At 54.9% G+C, this 17,974-nt stretch overlaps 1 protein-coding gene across 1 annotated transcript; it reads left to right on the forward strand.

The window, feature by feature from the left end:
* Positions 1–2,187: 2,187 nt before the first annotated feature.
* On the forward strand, positions 2,188–17,533 carry SFXN2 (sideroflexin 2). The gene is made up of 11 exons (XM_065408118.1): positions 2,188–2,345; positions 2,974–3,144; positions 6,734–6,832; positions 8,429–8,504; positions 9,725–9,810; positions 12,834–12,894; positions 13,376–13,442; positions 14,335–14,384; positions 14,839–14,888; positions 16,761–16,808; positions 17,434–17,533. Exons 1-11 carry the CDS (start codon positions 2,188–2,190, stop codon positions 17,531–17,533), a joined length of 966 nt encoding a protein of 321 aa, XP_065264190.1.
* Positions 17,534–17,974: the final 441 nt, after the last annotated feature.

Consider the following 17,974-nt stretch of genomic DNA (forward strand, 5'->3'; position numbering starts at 1 on the left):
TACACATACGCGCATGCCCAGGCAAGTATAGTCACAAAGTCAGTCACAAGCAACTCAATAGTGTTGTTAAAATCGATTCCATGCTCTTCTTACTAAATTCTGTTGGACACCAAGTCAATATTATGTCTCAATTGAGCATATCCTCAGACACCACCCTATACCGGAAACCTACTGACCACTATACTTACCTACATATCTCCAGCTTTCATCCAGACCACATCACACGATCCTTTGTCTACAGCCAAGCTCTAAGATACAACCGCATTTGCCCCAACCCCTCAGACAGAGACAGCTACAGAATCTCTATCAAGCATTCTTAAAACTACAGTACCCACCTGGTGAAGTGAAGAACCAGATTGACAGAGCCAGAAGGGTACCCAGAAGTCAACTACTACAGGACAGGCCCAACAAAGAAAGTAACAGAATGCCACTAGCCATCACCTACAGCCCCCAACTAAAACCTCTCCAGCGCATCATCAAGGATCTACAATCTGTCCTGAAGGATGATCCCTCACTCTCACAGACCTTGGGAGACAGGCCAGTCCTCACTTACAGACAGCTCCCCAACCTGAAGCAAATACTGACCAGCAACTACACACCACACAACAAAAACACTAACCCAGGAACCAATCCCTGCAACAAACCCAGTTGCCAACTCTGTCCACATATCTATTCAAGGGACACCATCATAGGACCTAATCACATCAGCCACACCATGAGGGGCGCGTTCACCTGCACATCTACCAATGTGATAGATGCCATCATGTGCCAGCAATGCCCCTCTGCCCTGTACATTGGCCAAACCAGACAGTCTCTATGTAAAAGAATAAATGGACACAAATCAGACATCAAGAATTAGAACATTCAAAAATCAGTAGGCGAACACTTCATTCTCTCTGGACACTCAATAACAGACTTAAACGTGGCAATTCTTCAAGAAAAAAACTTCAAAAATAGAATCCAACGAGAAACTGCAGAACTGGAATTAATTTGCAAACTGGACACCATCAAATTAGGCCTGAATAAAGACTGGGAATGGATGGGTCACTACAAAAACTAATTTCCCCCTGCTGATACTCACACCTTCTTGTCAACTGTTTGAAATGGGCCACCTTGATTACATTGGCCTCATTAACACCCCAAAAGTGATTTCCACCCCTTCTTGTAAACTGTTGAGAATAGCCCACTTCCACCTTAATTGCATTGGCCTCGTTAGCACTGACCCCTCACTTGGTAAGGCAACTCCCATCTTTTCATGTGCTGTGTATTTATACCTGCCTACTGTATTTTCCACTCCATGCATCTGATGAAGTGGGTTTTAGCCCACGAAAGCTTATGCCCAAATAAATTTGTTAGTCTTTAAGGTGCCACAAGGACTCCTCGTTGTTTTTTATCCTCAGAAGGAATCACATTCCAGGGCTTCTTGGGCTGAGATCACTATAATCTGCAGGCAAGGAAAAGAAGTTCGTGGTGGCTAATTAAATACTTTGCTAAAGCCAGGCGCACTTTGGAGAGAGAAGCACATTAGCCAGGGCTTGTTTTTAGCCGCATGTGTTCTTTCTCACCGCTCCATAGTATGTCGCACGCCCTGTGATGCAGGGTGAGATGGCTAATGGAGCAGGCAGAGCAGGGGAGGCAGGCTAGCTAACAAGGAGAGCTGCACGGATGGAAGGTGGGGTGGAAGGAGACAGAGCCATGTGCCCCAATGGAGCGGGGGCACCAGGCCTCCAGGGAGGAAGCCTTTACTATAGGATCAAAGGTGGAGTACCTTGACTTCAGCTTCCCTTTACTCCTTCCCCTGGCTTGGCCTGGGGTTAGCTGCCCAGCTTTTTCAGAAATCAAACTCTGGAAGGGGTCTGGCTAGAGGATTTTTGTTTTTTTTTTTAAACCTGTCGGCTTAAATCCAGGCTGGCTAGAAAGGGAGGCTAGGCCGAAAGGCAGTTTGGGCTAGTGGATTGAGCAACTCCTGAGGTCTACTCCTAACTCTTACTCACTGGGTTTTCTTCCTGGCCCTGGGAGGAAGGATCTTCTCCCGTGTTTGCTCACCAGGCCATTTGATGGGGAAGTGCTGACTGAAAGCCGATCACGTGGCAGTACTCTCGTACAGGAACCTTGCAGGGGTTAGGGGAAAGTTTCCTCTTAAAAGTTCTCCCCTTTCTCTTTCCCCTTCAGATCCCCGCTAAAACGATGACCAGGCTGACCAATTTTAGCATTGACGCCCCGCGCTGGGACCAGAGCACTTTTCTGGGGCGCCTAAAGCATTTCTTCAACATCACAGACCCGCGGACGGTGCTGGTGTCGGAACATGAGCTGGACAGGGCTAAGGCGCTGGTGGAAAGCTGCAGGTAAATGGCCGGGCGGCCACTGGATCTGAAGGAAGGTAGAAGGCTGTTTGCAGCTTGCCCTTGCTGTATGTGAGAGGTAAACCTCTGGGGTGAGGAAAGCTTCCCTCTCTGTTCAGCAGTGGTATTGTACCCTCGTCACCACAAGGGGGTGACATAGCCTGTCTGCTCCAGCACATTACGTTCGGTCCAGCCGAGAGCAGGAGCAACCCCATGCCAGCCAGTAGATGGCATGTGCTCAGCCTCAGGGGTTGGGATCAGGAGGGGCATCTCACATTGCGCAGCAGAGTCTTTGGCTTCTTAAGGATCTGCACCGGCAGGTCCCATAGGGAGCTCTCACGCAGCCCTTCCGGGTAGGTAAGGTGGTGATGGTATCTGGACATCCTAGAGATGGTGGGGCTGGAGAGCAGGGGTCTTGCTTAGTGTGGGGATACCGAGGGGGAGAATATGGAAGCTCCCCTTTCAGAGCATATACCAAACACATCCTTGCCCCAGCTGAGCCATGCTCACCTAAGCCCATTCTGTAGACACCCTGCAGGCATGGCAGTATGTGAAGGCTGGAGATTAGCAGGAGTCTGATACTAGGTGGGCTGACAAACTCCCAGGATGTTGCCCTTTGTGTTACCTGCAGGGCTGGCCTGGTTCCCCCGGGAACCAGCCAGGAACAGCTGTTCTACGCCAAGAAGCTCTACGACTCTGCGTTCCACCCAGACTCTGGCGAGAAGATGAACCTGATTGGGAGGATGTCCTTTCAGGTGCCCGGGGGAATGGCCATCACTGGCTTCATGCTGCAGTTTTACAGGTAAGGGGCTGCAGGGGGCAGCGAGAGCCCCTTTCCCAGTCCCCCTTTAAAGCTCTCCCTGTTAGGCTGAGCAGGGAATTGACCGCAGTGAGTTGCAGGAAGCCGCATCAGACCGTATGGATTAGCTCTCTCCTGGTGGCGAAGGGCAGGGGGACAGACTCAGCAGCACCATGGATTCTAATGTCAATCCCACTAGCATGGATGCCATGGTAATGGGCACGGCATAAACACCTAGCTAGAGGGGAGATGCAAGGGCCAGACCACGTGAAGAGAAACCTGATCTTCCATCTCTGAGCCTTTCTGACCACTCAGTGCAGCGTCCTCCTGAACTATTAACATGGCCAGGACCTTTGAAACCTCATGGGCAATGTAATTTCCCCAGAATTTTCAATCCAATCTCATGTTTGATCTGACCCCTGTTCTGAAACATTGGTGATCATCATGCAGGGAGACAGATGGGCCTAAGTAGCACTTTTAATACGCTGCTAGAATGTTATTTACAGGTTGTATTCTTTGCACTATGTGCTTGCCCTCGACCTTGGGGCTCACGACCTTTGGGCTAGCCTCTCAGTCCTCCCTCTCCTCTCCATATAGTTGTTGCCTGATCTAGAGATTGTGTATTAATTATATTGATTCCTTAAGAATTCCCCATCAACACTCCCGAGATCAGGCCCAGTATTATTAAAATTACGGTTCAGTTGGGAACCCCGATGTGCACGGTTGCAAGGCTCACTCTTAATAAAACTAGTACAAATACAAAAGCTATTTCCTAACACACTTAGTGAAGTTGCAAACACTCCAGCCCAGCATGGTAGATGGAGCTAATACAGAGTGGGCATCTGAGCGTCTGTATACTCCCACCGTCCTTTGCAGATGGACTCAGTGTTCGTCCTCCTCACCCTCAGTGTCACCAGTGGTCGTCATCCTGGCATCTCCCATGTTACATCTCCCCAAGGCATACAGGCGGGGATACAACTTTTATAATGTGTTATGCTGACGCCGCTGTGCTTAATGCATGTTTAGGAGGGTTTTCTTTGTATTTCCTCGCCCTACTAATGTTGGGGTGCCCTTCTCCCATAGGTTACATGTTCGTTTACTTCAAGCTTATTAGCGTATATGCCAATTAGTTCCCATGGCATTCTTGTGGTCAGACAACCCTCCGTGGTGTCATAGAATATCAGGGTTGGAAGGGACCTCAGGAGGTATCTAGTCCAACCCCCTGCTCAAAGCAGGACCAATCCCCAACTAAATCATCCCAGCCAGGGCTTTGTCAAGCCTGACCTTAAAAACCTCTAAGGAAGGAGATTCCACCACCTCCCTAGGTAGCCCATATCTTATGATCTAGGCCTACTCCTAGTTAGCATAAGCAGTTAAGTCTTTTGGGCTGTATGCCTTGTTTAGCTAAGCTATTTTCTTACAGGACTGAGGCCTGCAAGATCATTACTTTACTGCCTTAACTTATGCCCATGCCTGACCTACCAAATACCTGCACCGATAGCTACGCAGTCCGGGCTTGGGCCAAGCCCCCACAGCTTCCTCCTCCGCCATGTTTTGAAATTCTGGCCCTTCCACCCAGCCACAGGAGCTTAAATGTGGTCACCATAGCAACCCTGAGCTTGTGGAGGAAATGTGTCCTTGCTCTGAGGTTACAGCAAGTGAAATTACTTGTCACCATTTCTGCTAATTCATCTTTTTTTGGGGGGGGGGGTTGTTAGTTTCAAAAAGGGGTGAAAGGTAAACTGGTCAATTTCACTGTCCCGCCTTCTGATCAGTTTCGTTGTCAGGTTCCAGCAAGACATGGCCGGGTTGGGATCTGCAACCCGGCAGGGAAATGTTAAAACGCAGCACAAAGCCACCATTTTAAAAAAAAGGCCTGCTAACATTTCTGTTTCATTAGATTTAAATCCCTCCTCTCTGCCCCGGCCTCTAACGCATCCAAATATTTGGGCAAAAAATGAGTCCTTTGCCCAATTAAAACCATGTCTTTCCTTTGCTTCACTCGCATGTTTTTCTTCTTTATCTTATTAACCGATTCTGCTGTTGATTAAAAGCCCTTTAATTATTAACCCAAAGCCAGTCCTGGGCTCTGGCTGCTCTGTTTTTAAACTTGCCTCTCCTGGTTCCTTTGTAGCCTCTGAAATCCCGGATCCCACCTCTCCCAGCGAGTGCCGCTGTTGAAGAGAGACCGTTCCTAATCTGTAGCACAATGTTTCCTTTCTCGCCCTTGAAAAAACCTCTCCTGCTCTGGTGTGTCAGTGGAATTAAAAGGTTCCCCCGTGTTTGCCTTCCTCCATGTCCCTCCTATACCGTTCAAGGAGAATGTTCTGTAGGGAATGATCCTGCCCTGACTCCAGACAACAGACTAGGCTGGGACCTTTTCCAGCTCTAGTGTAGAGTCAGACGCTGGCGGGTTGGTTTGCTCTCCTCTGGGAGGAGCCTGACAAGACCTCCTCACTAGGAGGGGGAGGAGTAAAAAGACCCTTAGCTCTGCCTCTTTTCTAAACTCGTATTGCCATTGGCTACCTGGATTGCCAGTCCCCAGGTAATGACCAATCGGATTAATGAAGGTGGAGTCTCCCTTTGCCTGAGCAATAAACTGTTTGGCTCAAGATACTCTCAGCCGTTATCTTTATCCCTTTCCTGGCCTTTAAAGGGCAGAGCATCCAGTCCCCAACTGGCCTGTGAAAGATCCTCTCACTTCTATCCCCCCTGCCCACAGATCCCCAAGTGCTTTGCAGACAGTGAAGTCACGCTGGCAACCCAAGTGAGACAAGGAACGAATCCCCTCTGCCCCCATTTGACAGATGGGTAAATTGAGGTGCAGGGAGTGAGGAGCCCGAGGAGTCCCCATGAGTTGCTGGCAGAGCTGGGGATCTCTGCCAGGATCCTTAGTCCAACCCACACACCGTCACCACAGACCGTTCTTCCCTTCGAAGGGGTAGGGACACGCCAGGCTGTGGAGCAGAACTCAGCCAGGTTGATGTAGTGCCTGGTGGAGTGAGTGGCTGTGGGGGCGGAGCCCACCACAGCCCCGCCCCTGAGCTCGGCAGTAATGAACAAATCCCCTAGGAGCCCTCCCTGCCCAGCTGAGAGCCCAGGCTCCTGCCCGCTGCTTGGCCACCTTGCTGCTCTAGTGGAGCATGGCCCTGTGGAATGGGAGCCAGGACTCCTGGAGCTTTTCCCAGCTCTGCCACTGCCTGCTGTGGGACCTCAGGCAGGTCGCTGTGTCTGTTTCCTTCTCGGCAAAATAGGGGTGATGTTTATTCTCTCACACACGCTTTCTAAAGCCCTCTCAGGACAGGTGGGGGAGGGGTTGGGTGTGTGTTGTCCCCCAAAAACTGCCCCCATCTGACTCCAGACTGGCAGTGCCTGCAGCTGCAGTGGGGTCTGGGTGTTTATCCTTCCTGAGCATCCCCGCCAACCCCTGGCAGCAGGGCGGCTGTGAGGTGGGCACTGACCGCAGCCTGCGGCAGTTCCCCAGCCCCAGGAAGGGGCTAGCTCAGCCCTGCGACTTGGTGCTCTGGCGGGTGGGGGGAGGGCAGCACGCACGGGCTGAGCTCTGGTGTCTTCCCCCCCCCCCCCCCAACAGGACAGTCCCTGCGGTGGTTTTCTGGCAGTGGGTGAACCAGTCGTTCAATGCCTTGGTGAACTACACCAACAGAAACGCGGCCTGCCCCATCTCGCTCACGTGAGTATCTGCCCCGGGCCTCCTGCCGCCGCCGCCCCAGGGCCTGCTGGGTTTTGCAACCAGGTATCCGCCCTGTCGACAGGAGAGGAAATGCCCTGTCGGGAGCAATCCTGCCATTCCTCCCCGGGCACTGGGTGAGATGGGCTCCTGTTTGGTCTGTGACATCTCTAGGCTGTCTCTGAACAGGTGGTGGCTGAGGGGCTGTGGCGCTGGTGACTAGGCATAGCGCTGCTGTTGTCATGCCCAGGATCAACCCCAGGGCAGAGGCTAAAGGCACATGGGGCTGGAGGCTGCCTGGCTTAGATATCTGGACCTGAGTCTTTTTGACCTCACCGAAGAGCTGTCCCTCCCATGAGCCCCTAGATGCGCCCAGAGGTCCCTCTCCCCAGGCTCTATGTTAGCAGCAGTTCGTCAGAGGTGACCCGCAAGGGGGGGGGGGGCAGCCCTTCCCACCTGCCCATGGAAGGGACCATTGCAGCACCTGCTGCTCCCTGGGGTCAGAAGGCTGGTTTAACCCTTCCACTGCCATGGGAACTACCACATTGGGTGCCCTGTGCTGCCACCAGCTCCTGGTTCCCTGGTGTCACGGGGCAGGATGAGGGGCACTTATAACTGGGGAGGGAAGGAAGGGAGGGTCTGCCGGTGAACCCCATTGCCAGAGGTGCTGACTGCTGGGGAACACTAGCCCTGGGGCCTTCATCCCACCCAGGTAGATATGCTGAGTTGCAGGGGAGCTGAAATAATAATAATATAATAATAATATATGGAGATATACCTAATCTCATAGAGCTGGAAGGGACCCTGAAAGGTCATTGAGTCCAGCCCCCTGCCTTCACTAGCAGGACCAAGTACTGATTTTTGCCCCAGATCCCTAAATGGCCCCCTCAAGGATTGAACTCTCAATCCTGGGTTTAGCAGGCCAATGCTCAAACCACTGAGCTATCCCTCCCCCGGGACATTGCAGTCACCAAGGTCCATTCCGCTCTGCGTGGACAGCGATCTGCCCTGGTGTCCTTGGCCAACACGTCCCTTCTTTGCATCACAGAGCGACGGCGTGTGCGCCAGGTGGCTGCTGCCCTCTACCCCAGAGGTGGCTGTGCGTCTTTGGAAAGTTGATAACGGCAGGAGCTGCCTAAATCTGATGTGCCAAGGAGGAGAGTTTGGGAGTTAGATCCCAGCAAGGGCATGTAATGAGCCGCAGGATTTCAGCACCTTAAGAAGAATATTCTGACCCCTACCATAAAGGGTCAGAAAGCATGTTACGAACACCAAGAGACGTAATATCAACCCATTTCACAGATGGGGAAACTGAGGCACGGGAACAGAATCCAGTTTCCCCACCTCGCAGTCCTGTGCCTTAACCATGAGGTCGCGCTTCCTGCGTTCTCTCCCCCAAGTGGAAATGTTCTAAGGGTGTGAATCGCAGCCCTTTGGGAGCTCCATGTGGGACTTCCAGGAGCCAGTCCTGAACCTGTCTGGGAGAGCGCTCAGGATGTGTCCCTCTTGCCCCCCAGCCTCTCCCAGGGGACGGACACTTGTTCAGGCAGCCTCTGGGAATTGCTGAGTTGTTATTCCCCCCTGTAAATTACTGTCTAGGCAAATCGGAGTGGCTTACGTCACCGCCACCAGCACAGCCCTGGCGACTGCAGTGGGACTCAACCTGTACACCAAGGTACCGCAGGGGGGGCTCCATTATGCGTACATGCGGTGGGGAAGACACTGTGGAACGGGGGTATCTGAGGAGGGCATTGGTGCAGCATGGGAGGCTCTCTGCTTGCAAACCAGGGGGACTTGCCTTTGCGGGTGCTGCTGGCTCCACCGCTTGTCAGATCCGCTTCTCCGATGGTGCCACTGAGACAGGTCCGCGCCGGTGCCCGGGGTAGCTTCCCTGGGTGCATGGACGCCCCCTGCGTGTCAGGCGGCTGATGGCTGTTGCAATTGAGCGTAAGCCGGCCCCAGGTTGAATACAGAAGCAAACCTGCCGCTGCTCCGCGTTCTCCCCAAAGGCTTTCTGCAGGAGTGTCAGTTCCATGGACAAGCCGCTGATTCAACAGCCCCGTTAAAGGTCCAGAGATCTGGCATTCAGCATACACTGCAGGGGACCTGGTCTTTCCTGTCCACTCCAGGAGCTAAAATCCCCTTGCTGTAATACAGCGGTTCTCCTTTCCCATACTACACCCTTCCTCCCATTTTAATAACCCGGCGGTCACGACCCTGATGCCTAGTTGTGTTCCTTGTCCGAAGCACCTTTGCAGCTACGCCCTCGCCCCTAGCAGACAGCCATGCAAATGTGGCTTCTGCTGGGACCATCTCTCCCTCCTTGTGAAGATACCAGCAGGTTTCTGGCTAGATCCCAGTGCCCAAACCCGTCTCATTGGGCTTCTCAGTGCGGTCTGCCTCCTGTGCTCCTTGCGAGGCCTTTGGGTGCTGATCTTCCCAGCCCTGTTGATGCGTTCGGCAGTACTCCAGCACTAGCCCCAGGTGCAGCCGGACACAGCTACTAGCTACCAGCTGGCCAGGCTGTTGTAGCACAGGGGAGTGGGTTGAATAAGGGAGTTGGGTCTCAGGATTTTTTTCTGCCTGATTTAGCGGCTGGGTCTGATTTGGGTGAAAGGTGCTGGCCGACAGCCCTGAAGGTTGGAGGGCTTCATTGAAGGCCTGGCTCATACAGCAGCAAGCAAGCTTCCCCGGGCATCTCTGCTTCTGACAGTCAGTCCTGCCCCGGGGCTCAGTCGCTCCTCCCTGCTGAGGGCGCCAGTTCTCACGCTGCGTGTTGGGCTGCTGGCTTCCTGCTGGGCTGAGGCACAGCAACTCCTCTCACCTAGGGGACGCTGAGGACGGTTCCAGGCCTGCTGTGATGGCCATGCTCACCTTGGTCTCTTTCCTTCCTAGAGAGCCCCGCCCCTCGTGGCACGCTGGGTCCCGTTCGCGGCCGTAGCTGCCGCCAACTGTGTGAACATCCCCATGATGAGGCAACAGTAAGTCTGTCTCTGTTCTCCAGGGATGTGCTCCGCCCTGTGGGACCTTGTCAAAAACCAGGCAAGGATGGGGGATCTGGAACTGCAGGCAGAGGTGACTCTTATAATGAGGAGACAGGCCGTGTTAACCAGAGGTTGGAGCCTAGATCCAAGAGCCAGGACTCCTGGGCTCTGTTCTTGTCTGTCACTAGCTTGCTGTGAGGGCAGGTCACTTCCCCTCTCTCTGCCTCAGTTTCCCCATCAGTGTGATGGTACTGAGCTAGGTTGTTAATGTCTGGACAGCTCTTGATACTGTACAAAGCTTGATGTACATGTTTGATATTATTCCTTAAAGCCAGCACTTGCCTGTGCGGCTGGGAGAGCCACCCCCACGTTCTAAACTCTCAGCAGGACCAAACGGGAAGCATCTGCCTTGACTTGTAGCTAGGGGTTTGGGTTTGGGCTGGGTTATTCTGAGCCCGACTACGGCTCAGGTGTTTTAGGAGTAAAAACAGCTGTTGATTGGCGGGTTTAAACACCCCAATCTTTGCCTTTAATGTCCCATCTGGGCTGTGAGTAGCTGTTTAGAGGCTGCTGAAAACAGGCCCCAGGGGAGGAGCCTGTATAAAAGGCCCGCTAGTGGTCGTGTGAGGTAGTGTTTGTAAGCAAATCTTGCTGGCAGTGAGTAAGTGGGGGCTTCTCAGTATCTGTTTTATAAACACAGGCTCTCTAGGCTTTTCTGCTTTGAGGCTTTTTAACCTAAACCCTTTAACTCTCCCCCACCTGCGTGAGGACCGTCGCCAACTGGTGGCTGCCTAGGCTAAGAATAAACATTGATCTATTGGCATGTTGCTGTGAGGTCGTCCTTCATGGAGGCACTTGCATCTTCCTCTGCAGTGTCTGGTTGCTATCGGTGACAGGATGCAGGACTAGATGGACCACTGGTTCATGGGGGTTGCCAGACCGGACCTGACCATGAAGGCCTGTATCTGGCCTCTTTCAATGTAGCGGACACTTCAGAGGAAGGGGAAAAACCCCTTGATGGACCTGGCAAAACGGACCTAGAGAAGAGGACCTTTCCTTCCTGACCCCTGTGGCCCTGAAGCTTGAGGCCTGGTTGTCTTTATCTTAGCATGTGTAATGGCATTGGGTATGGCAGCTAACGCCATCCGGGGTGCTCCTGCTATGGTTACTGAACCAGCAGCTGAGCGTTCTCTGCCGAGGGCCTGCTGGCAGCTCTTTCCCTCTGATAACGCACCAGGACCCAGGTTCTGAGGTCTTGGTGAGCTTGATCCAAGTTTGACCTTTATTTGTCCAGCTGCGGGGTAGCGTGGCAGGCCTGACGCTGTGCTCACAAGGATGTGTGTGTAAAATTTCTTTCCAATGGCTGGTCTAGAGGCTAAGGCACCTGCTGTAGAGCGATCCTGGGGTGTTCTCCCTTAGCCCATGTGCAGAGGCCTGCAGCTGTGGAGCTGAAGGAACAGGGGTTCTGCAGCGGCTGTCTGATCTACTGCCGGCCTGTCTAATGAATCCACTGCTGCAGAAACCTGACAGGCTGTGGTTGGGCAGATAGAGGGGCAGTATCTGAGAGACTTTGTACGTGTGGATGGTTAGTTTGCCATGAGGGGCCCAGATGCTCCGGGGATGGACGCCATAGAAACGCATGAACTATGCGGTTAGACCGATGTGTGTTATTGATGATCAGATTTTCCCAGCTCTTTAAAACCAAACCTGCGTCTCAGTGACAAAATCCTCTTTTCCCCTGGAGGGTTTTTCAGTTGCTCTCCAGCACTTGGTGGGGCTGGGGTATTAACGGATAGCAGAGCTGTCACCACGCTCCCGCAGTGGTCCTGTGAGATGGCTAGGTGCTATTTCCAGCAGCCTCCCATAGGTGGCAGCATTGCACAAGCGGTTCATTTCACCCCCTCTGCCCGTTTTGTGGCCAGAGAAGGGCAGCCCTGGGGTTTAGCGATAAATCCTGCATCGGGATGATGACGAGGGGGCCGAGCCGCTTACCTGATCTCCCTGCCAGAGATTTACTGGGGCACGTTGTCTGAATTGTGTATTAAAACACTGACGGGCGAGTCTTGCTATGGGTGGTTGCAACTGCTTTATTCTGATGAATTTGGCAGCAGAGGGGTGGGCCAGGAGTGGATAAAGACCAACACAAAGTGGTCTGTATGGGTAGAAACAGGCCGGGAGTCTTAGTCACCATGGCAAAACTCTACTTTCCTATGAACGATCATAGATCCCAAGGCCAGGCGGGCGGGACCCCTGTGATCCGCGAGTGTGACCTCCTGGGTAACGCAGGCCAGGGACCCTCCCTGAAATAATTCCTGTTTGAATTAGGGTAGCACCTTTCAGTAGGGTGCAGGGAAGGGGCATCAGTTGCGCCAGACAAGCCAGGTGGGAGATGTCCATGCCATGCTCTGTCTAGCTGGGGTTATTGCGGGTAATGCCAGCCTGGGGTGCTGCTCCAACCCAGGGAAAGAGATGATAAATGAGGGAGCCACAGGTGATTTGGGGGAGGGCACATTGTAGCACCCCGGGACCCCACTGTGGTATGTGCTGTACAAACACACAACAAAAACAGAGACACTGCAACCCTTCCGCCCTCCTCGTCGGCCCTTGTTCACGTGGTTCTCGGCCACGTGGCAGAAGGCTTGAAAAGGGCCCGATTCTCCATTGCCCCCCTGCCTTCTCCTCGCTCAGATCAGATGACTGCCCTGCCAGCTGGATAGCATTTTAAACCCACAATGCACTGGGCTGCATGATAACACCAAGGTCAAGGGCCAAAGCCTATAAACCCCCAGGGAGCCAATTTTGGAGGTGTCTGCAGCCCCTTGTGCAAAGGTAGAGTAGGTGCGGCCTAGAGTTGGGGGGAGGGGAGGCTGTTGTGCTAAGCCGGGGCGGGGTGGGAGGTGTGGACCATTCTGCCCTGTTGGAGGGGAGGAGAGGAGGGCCCATCCTCTTTTCGTGCGGGGTGGATGGGGTGACCCAGGAGGCTGGGTTTGAGGTGCTCATGGTTCCCTGTTTGTGTTTAGGGAGCTCATTAACGGGATCATGGTGACGGATGAGAAGGACTGTGAGCTGGGCCATTCCAGGGTATGTCGCGGAGCAGGGCAGGGTGGCTGTTACCAATGGGTTCTGATGGCCTGGCTGCTTTGCTCATGTGGCCCCGATCCTGCAAGCCGAGCCGCCTGAAAACACGTTGAATCCTTTTCTGGGATTGAGTCTCCGTGGAAGCTGATGCCGCAGCTGGCACGGGAACGGGGGTGGGGTGCGGGGCCCATGAGACAAACTGCAGAAAGGTCTGAGCTCCCACCTTGTCAACTTTCTGATCCTAACTCTGCCATCGCAAGGCCAAATCCAGCCGTGTTCGCTCACGTTCCCGGGGGGGGAGGGGGGTTGCGGGATGGGACTGGAGTAAATGACACAGCTGCTTCAGACCTGGACACCCCCTCTCCCCCAGCGACCCACGAAGGCATTGGAGCAGCGAGCACGGACCAGCCCAGCTGGTCACGTTACTGCCCCATCAGATGTAGCCCTTGGAGGGGCTTGGCTGACTGTTGTTCTTGCTTTTTAGGTCGCTGCGGTCAAGGGGATTACCCAGGTGGTGGTCTCCAGGATCGTCATGGCAGCACCTGGCATGGGTGAGCACCAGCGACACTGCCCCCGCAATCTGGGGGGGAGACAGAGGAGGCAGCCTGCAACCGGCCAAGCAACCCACCAGTACATGGGCTGGTGGGAGGCAGAGGAGGGAGACAACTAGGGCTGGGAGCCATTTGGGCGCAGAAAGGGTGGTGCCTAGGATATGCCAGTGAGTAGAGTAGAAGGTTGGGAACTGCTGATGGCTGGAGCCTAGTCCCGGCTCTGACACCCAGAACCTCTTTCTGCCTCAGTTTCCCCATCTGTACAATGGCCAGCGTGCCTGCCTCTTGGGGTGGTTTGTTTTGTGTTTGCAGAGCGCGCCAAGACCCTCTGATGGAAGGCATTGTATAGACAGTCCAAGTATTGCCTGTTTGGTCTAAAGGACCATTCCCTTCTCCTCCAGCCCCTGGGGATTCCCCGCACCCTTGTTCTTTAGCTCCCCTCCACCACCACCCACGCACCTTGATGGCCCCATGACTCAGCCACTGGATGGAAATCTTCCCCTGGTCAAGGTGCCCCTCTGGTACCTGCCACCAGGGGGCTCTGCAGAGCAACAGGAGATGCCCCCTTCCTTTCCGTGCCCTTGGCTCGGAGCAGGGGTGCTTGCTCTGCTCCCCAGTCAGAAGGTGGGCCGGGGCAGGGATGTTGGCCCTCCTGGGTGTAAGCGACTGGCAGTGGGAGCACCGGTGTGGTGGCTCTGACACAAAGCGTGTCTCTGGCCACTGGGAGCCAGGCAGGGAGACCTCAAGGGGTGACCTCCCATGACGGCTTTTTCCTTGTGGTTGGATCTCGCCTTGCTTGGCCCCTGGCTCTTCAGTGAGCTCGGCTGGCAGAGAATGGGGCGGCTGGGCTGATAACATCCTGACTCCTCTCTCTCTCTCTCTCTCTGGCTAGTTCTTGTGCCGATTCTCATGGAGCGGCTGGAGAAGTTCCCCTTCATGAAGGTGAGTGGTTCAGGAGGGTCTGAGTTCCTCCTCCATCATCCCCATCCAGTGGCATCCTGTCCACATCCATATTCAGCTCCCCTCTCCTGGTAGTCAGACCTCCCCATGGCTCTGTTACCCCCTCTTTTCTCCCTTTGCCCCCCCCAGACCGTCTGTAGGGGTTGGGTTCTCTCACTTGTGCTCTTTCCTCAGTTTCCCCCGCCTCTGCTGGCCCTCTTGAGTTATGGGGGCCCACTGGAGCTCCAGATGACCTTAAGGGGGCCCCAGAAAGCATGTGGGTATCAGGGATATGAACAAAGGATTTGCCAGACTAGATCTGGTCACAGATCCACCAAGCACGTTGAGCTCCTTGGGGGAAAGACTTCCTTCGCCCCTGGCTGGGTTGGACGTTGGCTGTGATAACTTCAGGGACGACGTTCCGGGCTCACCTTCTCCTGGGCTGATTTCTTTGCAGAGAATTCAGGTCCTCCACGCGCCTTTACAAGTGATGCTGGCTGGGGGCTTGTAAGTATCTTCCTTCCCGAACCGCCACCCTTCCTCAGCTCTGGCCTTGCAGCTTTGGGTTCAGAAAACAACCTTCTAAAGAACCCAGTCAGCGTCTGGCCTTAACAGGAGCAAACAGCTGGCGCTTTCCAGGCAGGGACTCTGAAAATCTCTTTCCTTTCCCACCTTCTGTCAAGCTCAGAGTCCAGGGCTTCCCTGCCACAGATAAGAACCTCAGTAATAATAATAAATCATTAGTGGATTCTCCCAGTGCTCCTTTGAGGCAGGTAATAATTATTACATCCCCATTTCAGAGCTGGTGAAGCAGAGACACAAATGCGGGGAGGGGCTTGCGATTTGCCTAGCGCTGCAAAGTGAGGCAGAACTAGGCGATGGAACCCAGGAATCCTGAGGCCATCCCCTGCTCTAACCACTAGACGACATTCCCTCTGTATCACAAGCCCCAACAGCTGGGGAGGAGAAGCTGCTCGCTCCTCTGGTGTAGGGTGCTTGTCACATCCTTAATGGCACCAGTGAAACCCGGCTGAGTCACATGGGGGCCGTGCCCCACTTCACTCCAGCACAGCACGTGACGATCCCTAATGTAGACAGGCCCCTGCTGAATCCTTGTGTGACTGATCTCCAGAAGTGAAGGAGAAAGAAGCATCAGGAGCAGACCAAGGATCTGCAATACACTGGGCCCTACTGCCATGCTGTGGATCAGAGGAAGGGGGAAGGACCATCTTTAACCCAAGGAGAAGGTCCCCCTTGGTAAAGGTTGAGCCCAGGGTCCCTGCTACGCTGCAAAGGAGCAGATGCTAGACCGTCCCTTCCCCAATGGTATTCCCTCTCCTCTGTGTCTAAATCCCCTGGACCCAAGCAATGCTAACTGCTGTGGGCTCTCCTGAGGCGTGTCAGGGACCATCCCCCAGGTTCCCGTAGGCCCTCGCTCTCAGAGTCTCCGAGCTGCCCCAGCTTCAGGGGAAATCCAGGGGTTGCCAGCACTCTGGGGAATTGGGCCTGGAGCAGTTGTGATAGTCCGAAGAGGGAGCAGTCTGCCACTGGGACAGGGGGCCCCACAAGGGAGGTCCTGCCCTGCACCAGGGGTTGGGGGCCAAGGCTTCATCCTACTGGGCACGTCCATCCCTTGGCTTTTCCAACCCCCATAGCTGTAGCATGGGAGTGTCTTGTGAAATCAGCCCTGGGTCTCCTGGAGGAAGAGAAGCATTATCCCTGTTTTACAGCTGGGGGACACTGAGGCACAAGATAGATTTGCCCAAGGTCACATACCACAGCGAGTCTGGGTGTGAGCTGGGAATTTAACCCCGATCTCCGGACTCCCAGTTCAGCCACCTTGCCGGAGAGAGCTGCACGGAAGGACGCTCCGGAGCGAGAAGCCGCTCTGCCGGGCCGAGTGTGGGTGGCCAGTTCGCTGGTGTTTGTATGAGAGTCCGGGGCAACGTGCTCGCCTGCACCTTGGTGTTAATGAGGCAACTTGGATTTCACCAGCCCGGCTGGGAACTGAACCTTGGCCCCTGCACCAAAGTGACATTCACCAGAGCAACCCCCAGGGTGCTCTACAGGGGTGCAGGGCTAGATCGCGCCAACCAGCACTGAAATCAGCCAGCCACTGTGCCTGGCCACTTAGTGTGGCTTGTGGCACGCCAGCTGGGGCCTTTGAGGAGAGGAGGTGGGGAGCGGAGCAAGGATTCCCCAGGGCTAACTCCCCACCTCGTGGGAGCTCGAATGACGGCGAGGGGTCCAGCTCTCGGCTTTGCATCCCCCAGGAGAGGTGACTTACGGGGGCTGTCAGTGTCACCGAGGGTTGGCTCTTGATCCGAGAGCGGGCGTTGAGTTGGCGCCAGTAACGCTTGGGTTTTCTCTGTCCTGCAGCCTCCTGTTCATGGTGCCGGTTGCCTGCTCGCTGTTCCCACAGAGATGGTACCAGCTGCGCTGCTTCTCCCTCCCTGAGAACCCCTCTCCCGAGCTATCCTCCGCATACCCCGGGGGGCACGGGCATCTTCTGGACAGGCCTGTCCTGTCCCTGGGAACTTGGTCATCTTGAGGGCTTGCAGCCAGCGCTGCCCTTCCGAAGGGTTTGACCCGTGCACAGATGCTAATCCCCACGCTGTGCGCTCTGTCCTGAGTGGGGGAATGGGGGAGATGAGTCCCCGTCTCTGTGCTCTGCCACCTGCCCTGGGATTGGGGCCCAGGAGGGGGCTGGGCTGGACTCCCCAGGGCTCTGCCCTGGGATTGGGGCCTGGGAGGGGGCTGGATTCCCCGGGTCTGTGCGCTCTGCCCCATGCCCTGGGATTGGGGCCTGGGAGGGGGCTGGATTCCCCAGGTCTGTGCACTCTGTTGCCTGCCCTGAGAGTAGCTCATATTAGCCGGTGACTTGCTTCCATGGCCACTGTTAAGATCTGGCTGCAGAAGGCCTGGCTCCTGCCCACCCCCCCCGGCCAGCTGGAGAGAAGGCCCTACCCAGAACAAGGACACTTCCAACAGGGTCAGGGAAAAGAAGTGCAGAGCAAATCAAAGCCTGACTGTCCGTCTCCTCTCCCTGCAGCTCTCTGGCGCTGTCTAGCCTGGAGCCGGAGCTCCGAGCCTCCATCCAGGCCAAGCACGGGGACTGCGTGCCTTACGTCTATTTTAACAAGGGATTGTAAATCGAGCATCTACCTCGGGAGCCGTCCGCGGCCCTGCACCGCGCTCCGTGGGGCCACCTGCAGCTGCGGGGCTGTACGCTGGAGACGGGCTCAGGACATGCCAATCAGACCTGGATCCCCCACCCTGGCTGCCAAAGTATTTGGGGGGGGGGGAGACAGATCTGGGGGTGACTTCTGGCTCCTCTTTGGTTTAACCCTGTATCTTCTGCTCCCCCAGCCAGATTTGGGGCCTGCCCCTGAGTGACTGACACCTGCTGGGGGCGCTACGTCTGTTGCACTGGTGCTGGCCTGCTAGTGGACAGAAGCGGAAATGCGCCCTCTTCAGCAAAGCCGTCACTGGGCACCATAGGTCAACACATCCCTGGGCCTTAGCAGCGGCTCCTCCTTGTTGCGGGCTAATCCAGGGAAGCACAACTCCTGCTGCCTTAACCCCTCCCGTTG

This window comes from Emys orbicularis, chromosome 7, assembly GCF_028017835.1.
Source record: "Emys orbicularis isolate rEmyOrb1 chromosome 7, rEmyOrb1.hap1, whole genome shotgun sequence".
Classification (NCBI taxonomy): Eukaryota; Metazoa; Chordata; order Testudines; family Emydidae; genus Emys; species Emys orbicularis.

What these genes read in the sequence shown, in the direction of transcription:
- SFXN2 (XM_065408118.1), top strand. Translation starts at nt 2,188, where the DNA reads ATGACCAGGCTGACCAATTTTAGCATTGACGCCCCGCGCTGGGACCAG. An exon ending in GTGAGCTGGGCCATTCCAGG is followed by an intron (nt 12,895 to 13,375) that starts GTATGTCGCGGA and finishes CTTGCTTTTTAG; the next exon opens with GTCGCTGCGGTCAAGGGGAT. An exon ending in AGAAGTTCCCCTTCATGAAG is followed by an intron (nt 14,385 to 14,838) that starts GTGAGTGGTTCA and finishes ATTTCTTTGCAG; the next exon opens with AGAATTCAGGTCCTCCACGC.